The sequence below is a fragment of the Spea bombifrons genome, chromosome 2 (assembly GCF_027358695.1).
Source record: "Spea bombifrons isolate aSpeBom1 chromosome 2, aSpeBom1.2.pri, whole genome shotgun sequence".
In the NCBI taxonomy this organism is placed as follows: Eukaryota; Metazoa; Chordata; class Amphibia; order Anura; family Pelobatidae; genus Spea; species Spea bombifrons.
Genome location: NC_071088.1, coordinates 107,399,295 through 107,415,381, shown reverse-complemented (window position 1 = coordinate 107,415,381; position 16,087 = coordinate 107,399,295). Strand labels below are relative to the sequence as shown.

The following is a 16,087-nucleotide window of genomic DNA, read 5'->3' as shown; positions in this document are numbered from 1 at the left end:
CACCAAATATTGAATCACAATAAAACATTGGTCTGTCAATCATATAATAATTTAAAAAAAAACAAAAAACATCTTTACGGACATAAGATGTTATCCATGATTATTCAATGCAAAAGAACTACCCTATACCTGAATAGGTACAATATATTTCTGTTTGTGGAGAATAAAAACACACCAGAAGAAAACTAAAACTTTATTTATAAATCACACCAAGCATGGATTTTATAAACAGCTTTCACCCATAGACCCAGTTAAAAATGTGCATTTTTAGTGCAAGTTCAAGTCCTTTACTGATCACTTGCTCTCTGACGTATGTTTCTGGATTTGCCATTTTCAAGCTTCCTTTTCTTGAAGACAGAGGCCCCGCTTGCTGTGTCCCCAAGAGATGTGATTGTCTTCTCTTTAAATTTTACTTTTGGCTCCTCTGGAAGGTCTGGCACAGAAACGGGAGGGATGTCATACTCTATGTTCGGAAGCTCTAGATCCACCTTCTCACTAAACGGTAAAATGATACAGCATGTTATACACATATATAAAGGAATATAAACACATTTGTTGTTCTAAGCCGATTGGTATCTTAAAGTGTAACATTGAAAACTTCACAGTGAAAACTTCACAGTGCAGAAAAGTTCCCCTAAACTATTTGTTATTAAACCGTTAGCCGGTTTAATAACAAATGTATAGGTGAGAAGTTATCGTACATGAAAGTTTTCTTGGCCCTCTAGTGTCAAACACCAACAGCATATATGTCAAACTAGAAACATGGCAATTGGGTGGGCTAGGTGCACACAGCATTTTGCGACTAAATGGAGTAACAGGGGGACAGAGAAGCGCATCCAGCCAGTCGGTCATGACAGCCACTGTGATTATCAAATTACTTGTACCACTCGCAATACAGAACATAGTTGGTTATTCTGTTCTGCCAAGGACTGAGCTTCCCTGGAACACACTTAAAAAAAATCCAACACGCAGAATTGTACTCAATTTACTTTTAATATAAGTAAAGATTTCTAGAGTACTTTCCCCTTTTTAACAGCTGCTCCTAGTCAGAAGAAAAGCTACTGCAGTTACAATTTAATAAAAATACAGCATTACTTACTAGGGATCGACCTCTGTCTTTACTTCTTCCCACATTCCATAAGGATTTGGTTTATTTGGCCTCTTTTCACGGATCACAGGCACAGGCTCTTTTTCTTCGGTAGGCCCCTCTTCAACGGCTTCTTTTTCTTTAGGTTCGGAGACTTCTTCCTCGTCACTATCTGATTTTGTTTCTGTTTTACTCTAGGAGACAAATAAAAATGTACATTGTATATTTATGTTACGCTTGCATCACATTAATCATGTACAATATACCCTTACTGTACAGTAAGACAGCATTATATAAAGCCTGTAATGTGTGAACACGGTCCTATGGCTCACCTTAAATGTTATTTTCGGTGCCTGTGTAGCATCGGGGACTTCTGTTGCCTCTTCTGATGATTCTCTCTCAGGGTTGGCTTCCACTGCTTCAGTCTCTGTCTTTTCCTCACTGACCTCAGCTTCATCCTTTGGGTCATCACTGGATGGTTTCTGATCCATCTCCTCTGGTTTTTCCCATCTGGATTCTGCTCAACAGAAGGAAACATTAAAAACTATAACAGACTCCAAAATCCAATGCAAAGACTTAGAAGCACTACAAAAAAATATACATTTTACCTCCTGTTTCAGTATTATAGTAGTATGTGTAGCCTTCATCAGACACTCCTTCTACCCATGCACAGTGGCTTGCTGCCTGGTTCTAACACATCAAAAACATACAAAGATAACCAATTAATACTATTAAACTTAAAGGCAAACAGACAAAACCAGATCAACTTGTGTACAAATTGCTGCAATACATGAAAAGGAATATAGACATTAGCATAACTGAGTCCCCCAAAAAACTATAGTTTATGACACAAAAAGTTTTTTTCCACACTTCATTTAGAAGAATTGAGTAAAAACGTCCTGTGGCCCTACACAGTTATTACCATTACAATGACTCCCTACCCCCTTCCGTCTGAAATGTGAAGTGTTGTGGAGAAAGAAGCCGGGCATGAACAGTACATTGTTATCTGTGAACAAATTGTTACAAAATGGAATTATGCCGGACCCTGGCAAAGGAGAACCCTACATCAGAAGACAACGAAGATCAAAAGACGTCCATTGAGTGCTACATTACAAACAAATTACCTTTTCTAACTGGTCTGTAGGTTCTTGGTATCCCTCTGGTACTTCCCATTGTGTTTCTGAAATAAAACATATCTTTGAGATTCCATATTTACTTCTTTACCTTGTACACTACGGTTCAAAAGTTTGGGGTCACATAACAAGGACATTTCCAGTAGTGTAACCTAATTGCAAATGAATTTTTCTGATAATCAATTAGCCTTTTAAGCATAGATTAGCAAACACAGCAAATAAAGGGTCTCTACGTCTGTGAAGATATTCCATTAAAAACCAGCCGTTTCCAGCAACAATAACCATTTACAACATAAACAATGTCTACAGTGTATTGCTGATCCGTTTGATGTTATTTTAATGGACACATCTGTCCATCTTCTGGTGTAGGTTACATAGTTACTCAATATATATATAATAATGATAATAAATTATAATAAAAGACCCTTCCTAGTAGCTACATCTTTTGAGAAAGAAGGCAAAAATAAAACGTATTTGCCCCCACTGTACTCCCACATACATAGTGGCTGATTGATTACACTCATACCGTACCTCCTGTTAGCAGATTGTAGTAATAAGGGTAACCCTCTGGCGAAACTCCTTTTGTCCACTGTTTTTTGGCGTGATGTTTTTCTAAGGCCTCAATTTCTTTCCACTTTTCCTCAGAACGGAGCTTATTGTGCTGAAAACTTGGACCTGCAGGAGCTACAAATATAGCAAACGCTTTACAGTCGCTTTACAGGCTACACTAACTCTAAGAATAATAATAAAGAAGTTGGTGAAACTGATCTTACAGGTAAAGGAAGTATACAGGGCACCCCAACCCTAAAGAAGGTTGTTGTCAAGACCAGTGCCACTGTAGCTACCATTTTTCTGTGTGGGTATCAATCCTTCTAAACCAGGGGTGTCAAACACTTGGTGTTCTATTGTTGATTTAACCATTTCGCTGAAGCTACCTGGGATATCAAAAATGCTTGTGCTTTTTTTTTGTGGTCCTTGGGGTCTGGTATTCTCTCTAGATCTACTGTGGGAAATGTACCTTTATGAGGTTCCAAGCCTAATTAAATGAGACCACTCCTGGTACAACAAACGTGAGAGGGATGGATGTGCTTTTATAAACCCATTTCACTATTTTATTGTGGTTTAGCAGGGGTAATGTTATTACGAATGATATTTATTTTACTTTTCTTTATCTATCTGTGTGAATATGGATACAGGGCATAGAAAAGAATAGATGTGTTAATATATAGAAGGGTAAAATGGATATAGCACAAACTATTATGCCCTACCTGGCTTTTCTCCCTGAAGTCTTTTAAGGTCTTCCTCATAGGCTTTCAGAGCAGCTTCTTCCATTGCTGCAAATTCCTTTGACTTCTTTTCATCTTCCTTGGCCTTGTCCATACTTCTCTTCTTAATCTAAAACAGAGTTAGGTTACAAAATTTAAATTAATTAAATTAGGAAAGGAATTATTACATTTCAATATTGAAATCTTTTAGAGAGAACTGATTTTATGTTACTGTTTGGCAAAAAAAGAAACAATGTGAATAAAGAACGTCATCAGTAGTAAATTATCTATTGATTTCAGATCATTATTATTTTTTTGTAAATTGAAATGTTTTGGTTTGAAACGTAGTACAGAAAAAGAACAAATATAATATCCCAACATTAGAGAATCCAACCCCTCCTCTCCCGAACCCAACATGTCGCCCATCCCACGCTCACGAAAAACCGGTGGGAGGAAACTGAGCCCAGCAGCAGGCAAAGAGAGAAGAGGAAAGGGGGTGCGCAGAGGGAGTGATGTTATTTATCACCATCATATTCAGCAGCGCTGCATGATAGGTAAGCAATCAGGACTTACAGAAACAAAAGTAAGCAGGGCGTGATCTTACAATATAGCAATGCAAGTAACTCGTGCAAGCAATGGATTTACACAAACACTGTACCTCACTGATTTTCTTTGTCACATTTTCTTTATGATTTTTTCCTCGTTCGTGGAACTCAATACTCTGATAAAGAAAAGAAAAAGGGGGAAAAGGTGCTTAAAAAATTCTGAATAAAATGTTTGGATACAGATCAAAAATCAAAACAGATCGATATCAGTTGGTAAGTTTTATTCTGCTGTAGATGCATTTTTTATACTATGTGTCCGTGCAGAGATCTTACCGGCTTGTTGTCTGCAATCCAGCACTTGCAATAAGTACAGAATTTCTTTGGCTGCGATTTCCAATAGTCAGCCCTGCAAACACAAGTATAAAAAAAAAACAACCAAGGTCAGCTAACGAAAGGCTCGATTCTATACGAAGCACACATTCTGCCCTTCCTGCTTCACACTGTGGTGGTTGTTACGCGCAACTGAAGTAGCCCAACGTTCCATGAAACTAAATGCGTTTGATGAACTCCTTAGATAAAACACGCAGCTTATTATCGCTACAAATGTTAACTTCAACAAGTAGCAACCCCCATCATGGGTGTCTCTGTATGACACGAATGGGGAGGGGGAGTAAAAATTGTTATTTATTTTTAAAGCAACCCTGCAAAGATACTCAGCTCAACTTTTAGCACAAAACCCTTGAGGTCTATGTTAAGGTCTCTTGATTATTTAATTTGATATGTTCAAGTACGTATTACAATGTCAGAGAAAATACATTTCTGTAAATGAGTTTTTTGTCTCATCGACTACACTCAAGGTCCTTCAGCAAGTGAAATCACACAAAACGCAGTATATTCTGCGGGCTGAAATACTGATCAAAATATCATATGTTAGAACAAAACATGAACTATGTAGAAATAAAATAGGCTGTCTGCTGACAGATACACAATTGTAAGATTTCCACCCATAAAAACGTACAATTAGTACAAGGCTAATTAGCTGGCCCAGGGACTGCAGAAAGAAATGAAAGACTTACATGTTGTCCTGATTGTTTACGTCCTGTAAGACAAAATAGTGTTTAGGTTATTTAAGCGACAGTGAATACAGAGGTGAATATTAACCCCTTAATGACAAAGCCCGTACATGTATGGGCTCAAAATGCATTGTTTTCAATGGGTTTAGGGACCGCCCATTGTCCTTAAGGGGTTAAACAGTTATGTCATATTTCATCACGGCGTTATCTCATTATACGTCTGACAGGTTAGATAGTGGAGCTTTTTGAATAATATATGGGAAAGGGAACTTCGTGGAGACAAATTATTTTTAGTTTTGTCAAACCTGCTCTCTAAAAGATGGAGACAAACAAAATATTAATGAACACATAAGAATAGAAAAACACTGACTTACTATTCGTATACTGGACACCACTTATAGACGTAGAATTTGGAGGTTGCACGGCAGGTCCATCCTAGTTTGTGAAAGTGTCATTAATACACAATTAATATACTGTAAGCAATCGCACGCACATCTTACTATGTGTTCATTTATTGTCAAGCTGTATGCTGTTAGTACCAATGTTAGTGTTGATTCTCCTGTAAGTAATAGCTCTACGCAATCTTCTGCCGCTAATGAAATGTAACGCACGTAATGTTTGGGCTCATGCCTTTTGGTGCCTGGAATGTGTCGGGTACACAAATGTAAGACTAGAAACCTTAATCCAGCCCACGTGACAGAGTAGTCTCTACAATGAGGAATAACGTACTACTTGTTATATCTTGTTCGCAGTTATACAGCTCTGTAAAATACGATGGCGTAACGTAAATCAATAACGAGGTCTACGCTGGGGGGTTTGATGGCTCATCACATTCACCCCTTTAATTTTAAAGGTTCAAAAAGGGCCCGTACGACTAACAAAAAGTTACACCAAAGCAGTCATCTGCAGCTTAATCTCAGGGACTTTCTTATAAACTATGAATGCGGAATCCATATGGGCTTTTGCTGCAACGCATGAGAGATTTCCTGGACATTGTGCGGACAGAGCATTACGAAGGGGCTGCTCATTTCTTCTTCTAAAAGCTTACTGGATCAGCCCTTAAAAATACATTTTCTGCAAAAGCTGCACTTAGTGAATAATGGCCTACTTCAGCGTTTATTCAGCTACTTTATTGTTTTCAGTCTAGTAGTTCAGACACAACAGCGCAGATTAAGCCTGGGGGTCTATGATCGGTCGGTCTACATGTTACAATCACACATCCATGGAAATACTCACAGGAACACACACAACGTCTGAGTGTTTGGTCCCCCAGCCTCGCAGCTACACGCACTCACCTCATACTAAACAATCCCCACTATCCGTAACGCTAACCAGTTTGCTCTAGTGTACACGGTGCGTAGCGAAATTAATTCGGGTTTGGGAGGGGCAGTTTCTATTACTCGTCTGGATGATGCAGATAAAGCTCTGGCGACAGATAAGGCCGGCGATCAAACATGCACTCAGTCACACTCCTCTCCCATCCGCGGCCATTTAGTACGGGTGCCGCGCAAGGCCATTTCCTCAGGACGGTGGCCTGTATGGGTTTAGCCCATTTCGCAGCCTCCTCCCGCCCCATGCAGCTGGTGGGTGGGGAAATAAACTTGGCATGAGAGCTGAACAGATAACTCGCTGCGCTCAGTCCTGTCATCGCGCAGCCGGGGCAGAAGAGACCGCCCGGAGTATGCACTCAGGTAAGTCTCCTCCTACACCATGCTAGAAACATACTCGGCGCTGCTCATGCGACGGGGTTTGTTAACACTTGGCTGCTCTTCCGTTACTTTTGTTATGTTGTTTTGTGTAAGTGTTGCGCGGCGTGTGTCCCTCTCTGTTTAGTTGTGTACTGGTTGTTTAGTTTTACCCATTGTCTTCAGACGGCAACAAACTGGCACGGGTTTGAACCGTTCTACAAAAGAGTGATAGAGTTACTGGTACTTTACAGTGTGTTATGACGAGTTACGGGACGGGGTCGCAGAGAGCGGAAACTCGTGTACCGGATCCCCTTCATTCTTTGTATATACACAAACGGGTACGGGGTGAGGTCACGTGACGCACTCCCTGTCAGAGAGCATTCTCTGGCGGGTAACAGTCACGAGTGACGTTGGTTCTACGTCGTTCACATAAGGTAGAGCTGTGTTCAGTGGCTGAAAACAGCTCGCAAGGATTTCCCATATGGTCTAGCGGTTAGGATTCCTGGTTTTCACCCAGGCGGCCCGGGTTCGACTCCCGGTATGGGAATTCGCCTTTTTTCTTATATGTATTTTATATATAAAAAAAACCCTTCATATAACAACTTGAGTCATGTTATTCTGTTAATAAGTCAGAGGCATGTTTTTAATGTCTTTTGTTCATCAGTTTCCAGATGTTTCAGCACAAGAGATGCACTGGCACTCAATGGGTTAACTGTGTTGCAAACATCTCTGGCAGTGGGGGTTACACACATATACCGAAGCCGGGGGAATTCTGGCGTGTGCGGAATAAGGCCATCTTCTCAATTGTTATAGTAAACAGAGTTGTGCGTTTTTATCGACTTCTACCCCCAAAACGACACAGCCGTTTTCTTGGTGGCTTTGCGAAAACAATGCAAAGTAAAAATGTTGTCAATTGAGCCAGGGATATATTGGTATGGGAGAGCGCTAAGGATCGCTTGTGTTACTGTTTGTTTGTTTGTATTGAGCTCTCTGTACATCCATGCAAACAATAGATGTTTTGTAGAAGGCTTGACGGGCTGTTCTACATATACAGTCCATAATGCGTGATATCATTGGTATAATAATCTTACTATTGTCATATATGTTTGGCATTTGTTAAATAAACCGTGTGTTGCTTTAGCTGCAATCTACAGTACTGACCGCAGGATGCAAAACATTTTGCTCACTCAAGGCTATTGTGGGGGTTGATCCATGAAGAATAATGTTCTTAAATAGACCAAAAAAATAAGAAACACAAAACCAATGAAATCACAGGAACTATATTATTATTATTATTAGTAGTAGTAGTAGTAGTATTTATTGTTTTATATAGTGCCATCAAATTCCGTAGCGCTGTACAATGGGTGGACAGGATGCAACAAGTAGAATGTAACAACAATTTGACTTACAGAGACAACAGGTGAGGAGGGCCCTGCTCAAACGAGCTTAGAATATATAAATATAAAAGTGTTATATTATACGTTTTTTAAAAAGACACAATGTAAAGACTTGCATCCTAATCAATCCTTGGTCTTGTCTTTACGGGATAGTGTCATGCCTATCTCTTGCGTGTTTAAATTTGTTGAATGTATTATCCCCCTGCCACTTCTGCTGAGAGGCCGTTCCACTTATCTACCACCCTCTTAGTAAAGTAAAAACCTCCTCGTGTTTCACCGAACCATCAGACCCTCTAGTTTTAACATTTTCCTGCTTTCTTGATTTTCTTGGCTTTGTGTTGTAGCTGTAATGCTGGTGTAGGTACGGCCGATGAACAAAATAGTTACTAATACTTTTTGTGTAACTTGGTTGATTATGTCAAATGATCAAAGCATTTGTTTGTAGAATTATCATGTAAAGTTCCCACGGTGATTGAAGTAGCATGTAACGGGGACTCGTGTATATGTGAGCGCACAATGTCCCGGCATTGATATGGCTGCGTACACTTGGGATGTCGCACTGCTGAGTGCTTTCTCATGACACCGTGTCCTGCACTTCTCCTAAATCATACCCAGTCATAGGTTTTCACATGACTGGCTTCGGTGGGATCCTCCCAGTCTGGGATTTCCCTGGAAAGTGAACATCGCTGCCCCCACGTCGTGTTCCCTAGGAAAGTGGATCATGTGACTGTGGGAGAAACCCCGGCGTGGGGCTCAATAGACATGGCAGCTATTGATTGGCTGCCTTTGAATTCCCAGCTATTGCACCATTGCCTCTGGCTGCTCGTGAAAGACATATGAAACATCGAATTTATCTAGTGAAATGAATGGAAAACATGCTCATTGTGGCTATTTCTGATCGCGTAATAACGCTTGAGTTTTTTCTTATATCAAGCTTTTTTTTGCAAGTTCACCAGGCTTTCCTGCAGGAAAATGTGTTTGGGGCAGTATATACTCACATAGACTCTCCGATAGATCCTTTACTGACAACTGTAAATAATTCATCCGCAATCTGTCACGTCAAAGGCAGTCCATTCACAAAAGTCTGATGTTAAAAATCTGGAATGTTCCATGTTATTTTTTTTTTACTTTTGGTATGTGAAGATGTGTAAAAACAGTCAGACGTTAACATTTGAAACGTATAATGTGACCGCCAACATAAGATGATGGGTTTCCAGAACGACACCTGGCTCTGTACCAGGGCCGCTCGTCGGTTTAGCAGATTGGATGAAATAAGTAATATGTGCGCTGTCAATCCTGCGCAGTCCAGCGTGTCGCTGCGTTACTTATTTGCAGCTAGCACATTTCCCTATTAAAGTGATTTTACACACTGCATGTAATTAGGATGTTTAGAGGACAAGCATTACGTGTAGACTTTCCCGGTGGATTATTTGCATAGGTGGTCTGAGATCACTCCGTTTCCTATTACTCACTTATTTACACTGCTGCTCATTTTTATGGGGTGGGGTGAGGAATACATGTTTTGTAATTCCATGCTCGCTGCTCTGTATTGTGCAATCCAAGGGGTGGGACTACAAATCCCATGATGCCCAGGCTTTTTATACGGACTAGCCACAGCAGCCATCCAATATTTTTGATATATCATTGATGTTGCAGTTCAGTTCTTCAAATAGATAATTTCATGCATATTTATCATATTTATCATATATTTTTAAGAGAAGCTAAAATGTACTGGAATGATTTTATATCGGTAAATATGTTTTTCATTAATGTGTGACCTCTAGAATGCTACTTTCCTTTCACTTTATGAATTAATATGTCCTTTTGACCCTGTTAAGAGAGATAAGTTTTACTTAACTACTATGTTTCCAGAGAAAGATGAGCGTTGCGGGGGTCCGGGAGATGGCTGCCTATTTGTCTTTTTTTTTTCTTTGTCATATATGTTGTAGATTATATGTGGGCTGCGTCAGCTCAGTGTTGACAGTCAGTAAACAACAAACATGTCAAAAGATGAATAGGAGCCCCCATTCAGTGGGTTTTTTGTATTCTTTCATTTATAAAGCGATTATGAAGCTCTTCTTACAATACATACATTCAAAGACTATGAAGACGAGCCGCTACATTAGGTAAAAAGGGCCCTGCTTGCAAGGTTTTTGGACAAACTTTTTTTAAATTTTTTATTTATATGCACACGTTCATTTTGTGGGTATTAAAACTACTATATCTCCCAATATTAACCCTATAGGCAATGTCCCATTGTTTTATATGTTTCAGTTGCAGCAAGTTTCCATTCCATTAGCCGTATGCAAGCTAAACATCCAGATGTTGTCTAAACACGCTGTACCAGTTGATGACATCACCTATAGGGAATGCAGAGCGCACAGTCAGCATTTGTTCATTCCCACCCTATGCCCACAGTGTTCATAGCTTGGCTACCTTTCACATATTCTAAAATGTAGCAATAATAGGGTAGAATAAACAAAGTACCAGGCAAACAGATTCATAAGATAACAAGGGTCCGGCTTTCATGTCTCTCTGTCCTTTCTCTCTTTGATAGCCTTCTTTTCTTGTGGCTCGCATTATTCATTTGGTATGAGGGTATTACAGTTCCAAAGAGCAAAAAGTCACAATCATATATATATACTGTATTTGCTCGATTATAAGACGAGGTTTTTTCCAGAGCAAATGCTCTGAAAAATACCCCTCGTCTTATAATCAGGGTCGTCTTATAATCAGACCTTAAACTAGTTTTTAACCAGAAAGCTGAAAATAAATAAGTTTTTTTTAAAAAATATTCTTTTCTGCTCCTGGTATCCTTTTATTGTTTTAAACACGCAAGTTTATATCCTCGGTGGGGATCATATCACCTACGCCAGAAGGTGTGAGCAATCCATTTATTGCTCACCATATTGTGAGTGTATAGTGAACTGTTTTTATTTGTTTTATTCATTTTATTATACAGAAAGCACTATGCCTATTTCTGTTTAACTTTTTATGTGCACCTTATCCTGAGAACCAAAAAAAAAAAGAACTACACAGGACTGCTGCTAAAGATATCCCCAGGCGAGGATTGTATCGCCCATGCAAGTTTTGTGGGACTAATTGCTTAAGTCCCCAAAAAATGTGAGTATCCATTCCTTAACTCCTTACCACACGGTGCCAGCCACATATTATATTATTGTGACTTTCTTCTCCTCTATGCGCAACCACTATCTCCTGTGACCTTAAACTAGGTCTGACTATGAGACTAAAATCCAGATCCCCTGCAGCGATGCAGGGGACCTGGATCCTCCTGTCTCTCTCAACAGGACAGTGTATATATATTTTCAATTAAGTTACCACCATTTATAAACCCACCTGCAGTATATACTGTGGTACCCTATTACAGGATTCTAAAACATCATTTCTTGCTTTCAATTAAGCCAGAAGAACCTATGAAAACATCTACTTTCTGTAAGCATGTGCAAAACCATAAAAACATCTTGCGTTACATCTCAGTTATAAGATGACCCCCCAAAATTTAAATATTAATTTAGAAAAAGCCTGAATATAAGACTACCCTATAGGAAAAAAAAGTTTTACTAGTAAATATTCACATATAAACTATTGTTTTCATATTTAATAAAAACTGATTGAGAAAAATGCATTTTTTCCTGGCATATAGTGGCAGTACACATGGGTGTTGCTCTTCCTTAGGGACAAGGATCTGAAATACAAAGTTAAAACCCTCCCCTTCCTTAACTCCTCCTCTTCCTTACCCATAAGACCACACCGGGCCAAACACAGCCAGTTCTTCCTTGTCCCTTGTCAGGGACGGACATGTAGTTCGGTGGGGCACACGGGTTGTGTCCAGGGGGATCCCTCCTCCAATTGCTCCCCGGGTGGTGAGCAGAGTGAGGTAGGAACATCCGCATCCGCATCGGCGGATGTTATGGAACAGAATAAGAATTCTCTCTTCAGGCCGGCAAGGGAAGGAGCAGTAGCACAGCGGTGGAACGCACACCCAGGAGGCGTTGCTTTCCGCCGAAGATCTGATCGTGTTACAGAGCATGCGCGGATCCGATCTTCAGGGCACAAAATTTAAGCTGTGCAGTCCAGTCTGACAGCAGTGGGGCTTGTCGGTACTGGATATCCGTGGCACCAACCCCCCCACACGGATTGAGGCCTTTTTAAGGTATGATTAATTTATCTTAATCTTAAAAAAGCCTCTGCCCTGTAACATTGTTTTTTCTAAAAGATTAAGGCTCCTTTTAAGTCCAAATATGTTTTGTGCACCCCCTTGCTGGACGGCTGAATAAAGGAGTTAGGCAATCCTTGCTCAGCTTAATTGCTCAGGACATGCAGTTTTTGGGCGTTGGCTTCTAGACAACCTTGCACATAACCATTCAAGACTGCGTCTGTTTTTGCTTTGGAACCCAAGTTTGATAGTCTCATTCACGTTGGTTCCTGAATCTGTTGTCCTATGGCCATAATCTCGGTAGCTTAACAGTTTTAGGCCTGGTTAATTTCCACCGGGGAATACCAGGTGTTAAAAATCTATTAATTCAGACTCATCTTGTGAGGAGTCAGAGGAGGACATAATTACCCTTCCTCCACAAGAGCTTTGGAAATTTTATAAGATCTCTCCAGGTGATTACAAGAGGTAATCTGTGAGAAGCATCCAAAGGATTTTGCATGTTGCCTAAGAGTTGCCTAAGTATGTTCCAATCCTCAGCATTCCAGTGCAAGTAGCATTGTCTAGCGCTTCAGTGGCTAGAGCTCTAGGCATCTGGTAACAGGCATTAGGCCTACGGCCATACCACCCTGTATGCACTTGATCTCGTCTGATCTCAGAAGCCAAGCAGGGTTGGGCTTGGTTAGCACTTGGATGGGAGTACTTCCTGTCGAGGGAACCGGATACAGAAGTATCTAGCCAATTTAGGAAATTGAGCCTTTTATAATTGTCGTGTCTGCCAAAAGAATCAGTGGCCAGGACAGCATCTATGTCGGCCTTGTTTGTTTTAACATTTTGTAAGGCATAAGCTGGTTAGACAATTGGATCCTGAGGATCATTGCAGACGGAAATAATTTTAAGCAATAAATGCATTGTCACTAAGTATGGAACAAAGTGCGGACGATTTGCCTTTAAATGGCCAACACAAGCCACATTCTTGTGAAACAGTATCACTCACATCATCACTGATATCGTCTTGTTTCTCAAGCCAGTTAGTGAATGTTAAAGAGTTGCCAGAGAAGCTGTCCAGTTCAGCTGTCTTAAACCTGCAGACGTGGGATGTCTAAAACTTTGTCTCAGGTGCAACCCTTCTATAAGAATGACTCCAAAACATGCAGAATTTTCAGAATGTTTACTCCAGGCTGTTCCTGGTCACGAACAAGTTGATTTCATGGTGACCATGGACCTGAAGGATGCTCATGTGCATGTGCCTATTGCAGTTGCATCCAGTAAATTCCTCAGGCTCTCTATAAAGAATGGGCCGAGAATTCTCCATTTCCAGTTTGAGTCTCTCAACTTTCAGAGAATAAGGTATCAGGGTCATCCCATCCCTGGACGACCGGCTCATCGAATCCATTTCAGCTCCGGCCTTCGTTCTCATTAAGATGGCATTGTTTCCCCATTGGCAGAGCACAGGATAAGAAGACCAGATGGAACAGGAGGTGCCCGGATTAAACACCAGGCCTTTTCAACGTTTTTATTAGGAGCATAATTTTGTAGACAAAGCCAGGACAAAAGGTTTCAGTAACATCCTAAGAGCCTAGGCTAATTCTGATGGAATTGGTGGTCGGCTGCAATGGTTCATACAGATATGTTTTGATCATAAAAGTCCAACCTTATTTTTTTCTAAGTATGCAGTTCTTGCAGCTGATAGTGGTCTCCTCCTCCTTATGGCTCTTTATTCCAGATCAAAGATCAGAAAAGTAAGAAGGGTTGTGTCAGCTTTGCAACAAAATCATACCTGGCCCTTTAGAAAAGCTATGAGCATCTTGGGCATTCTGACGACTTGTATCCCTGCAGTAAGCTGCTCCAAGGCACTGTGGCCCAGTTACAATCAAACTCCCAACACTAACAGAATAAAAGCAAAATGTGGTTTATTGTAGCTTTCTTTGAGGTCCACAGTATTGCGCCTCACAGTGTAAATAAAAAAAAAAAAAAAACAAAGAAACAAATCCTACTCCATCTTGGAGACTACCTATACTAACTGGCCAGCTAATCCAGTTCCAGTCATAAGTAGTTACAGCAAAACACACGTTTCTTTGGACCGTAACTTCTCCTTAAGTCTTTGGAACTCTGGCTTTACTGCCTCTCTCCCTGTTTTCAGACAATTTATGCCTCTAACGGCCACCCTTTAAATGTCTCAGTGCAGATTAATTGGATTCACCGGCTGACTTCCAGCAATTAACCCCCCATGCTAGGAATAGACATCGCCCAACTTGCCACTGATTTAGAGAGACTCTGTTGCCTTGCCTCAGCACATATAGGCCACTTCTAGGGGACATCTTTGGGCATTTGTCCCAGAAATAAGAAAATCTGGACCTCGACTTCGGTGTCCAAGCCCAATTAAACTGGTGGGGGAGGGCAGATCGTCTCAGCAAGGGTCTTTGCTTTCATCAATATCAGTGGATCACTCTGACCACAGATGCCTTAAACAGGCTGGGGAGCGCATTTTTGTTACCTCTTCAGGCAGGGCAAGCGGTCACTAACAATCTTACCCAGCCCTCGAGTGGTTCAGTCCTTGGTTAAAGGGAAGGCTGTAAGAATCCAAGCCGACTACGTTACCACAGTATCGTATATCAACAGACGGCGACACCCGGATTCCAAAACTTCAGGCCTTCTCGGAAGAAGTCATGGCATGGGCTCAACAAAACCACAAGATTTGTCAGCCACGCGTTTCAGGGGAAGGGACAATTGTATTGCAGACTACATTAGCAGATCGGATTTATTCCCTAGACAAAGAATCTTCTCCATCCTGGTTCTAGTTTGGTCTTCCAGGTTTCAACATTGTGGCAACCAGAGACAACAGCAATCTTCTGGGTTTTAGCCTCTCTGTATTCAGGGGTCAACCTTCTGGTGTTGCACATTATGCCAGTGATATGGAGATTCAGGGTGGCTTACATTTTTCCTCCGTTGGCTATGATCCCACGTGTCCTCCTCAAGATTCGAACAGACTAGGCCAGGGTCTTAACATCTATCCCATATTGGCCAATACAGACTTAGTTCTTAGAGCTAAACAAAATGGCCTTGAGTTTAGGAGCTGCCATTTTTTTGTCCCAGCTGGTGGAGAACAAAATTCCTTCAGATGGTCATTTTGATGGCCTAGCTTTGGCGAGGGTTATCCTTAGAAGTAATGGACTTTCCCATGACAATGCAGAGGTCCTCCTTATTCGGAGGTTTTCAGAGTTGGAGGAATTCCTCTCCTGGTTATGCAGGGCCGTCCTGTTTTTTGCAAGACAGATTCTTAGCAGGTCTTAATGTGTCGACCTCAAAAGGGCTAGTATCCTCACTCAGTATTTTTTTCTCCTTTCGGTTTTAGCCTTGTATGTTCTGATCAGGCATTTCTTTAAGCGGCAACTGTTCGTCAACCTCCAGACAGTCTCATTTTTTTCCTTCCTGGGTTTTTGACCTTGTTTTTCTAGCTCTCTATTCTGTACCCTTCGAACCGCTGGAAGAAGTTTTTTGTCACTCTTACTTCAGCAGGACAACTGGGTAACTTCTGCTCTGTCTTCAGCTGCTATGGTCACCATTTTTTCCATCAGGGTCAGGTATTTCCGCAGAAGTCAATGGCACATTGGGATGTCCAAAGAGCTCTGGACATTTCTACAGATCGCACCACTGCTTTCCGCTATACGGATCAATCGTTTGTCCTTTTTTAGTAGATATTCAGATTATGCTAGCCATCTTGA

At 40.9% G+C, this 16,087-nt stretch overlaps 2 protein-coding genes and 1 non-coding gene across 4 annotated transcripts in view; 2 read left to right on the top strand and 1 right to left on the bottom strand.

Moving 5' to 3' along the window:
• Positions 1-178: 178 nt before the first annotated feature.
• On the bottom strand, positions 179-6,604 carry WBP4 (WW domain binding protein 4). 2 transcript variants are annotated; one of them, XM_053455467.1, is made up of 12 exons: positions 6,340-6,604; positions 5,478-5,538; positions 5,107-5,129; positions 4,364-4,436; positions 4,144-4,206; positions 3,489-3,615; positions 2,752-2,904; positions 2,212-2,267; positions 1,696-1,777; positions 1,420-1,604; positions 1,100-1,281; positions 179-495 (listed from the first exon to the last, which is right to left on the bottom strand). In XM_053455467.1, coding segments are annotated over exons 3-12 (1,131 nt in total). In that variant the 5' UTR covers positions 5,109-5,129; positions 5,478-5,538; positions 6,340-6,604; the 3' UTR covers positions 179-287. The 2 variants fall into 2 exon arrangements, with proteins under 2 accessions (XP_053311442.1, XP_053311441.1); XM_053455466.1 differs by having other exon boundaries at positions 6,399-6,604.
• A 118-nt stretch (positions 6,605-6,722) lies between these two features.
• ELF1 (E74 like ETS transcription factor 1) overlaps positions 6,723-16,087 on the top strand; it is a 69,048-nt gene continuing 59,683 nt past the window's right edge. The window contains exon 1 of the mRNA XM_053455461.1: positions 6,723-6,794. The gene's annotated coding sequence lies outside the window, so the exon portion shown is untranslated. The remainder of the gene's footprint in view (positions 6,795-16,087) is intronic.
• Positions 7,267-7,338, top strand: TRNAE-UUC (transfer RNA glutamic acid (anticodon UUC)). Its single transcript has one exon. It is a non-coding gene; the product is annotated as a tRNA-Glu (tRNA).

What these genes read in the sequence shown, in the direction of transcription:
- WBP4 (XM_053455467.1), bottom strand. An exon ending in ACTTCAGGGAGAAAAGCCAG is followed by an intron (nt 2,905 to 3,488) that starts GTAGGGCATAAT and finishes CTATATTTGTAG; the next exon opens with CTCCTGCAGGTCCAAGTTTT. An exon ending in CTATAATACTGAAACAGGAG is followed by an intron (nt 1,605 to 1,695) that starts GTAAAATGTATA and finishes TCTGTTGAGCAG; the next exon opens with AATCCAGATGGGAAAAACCA.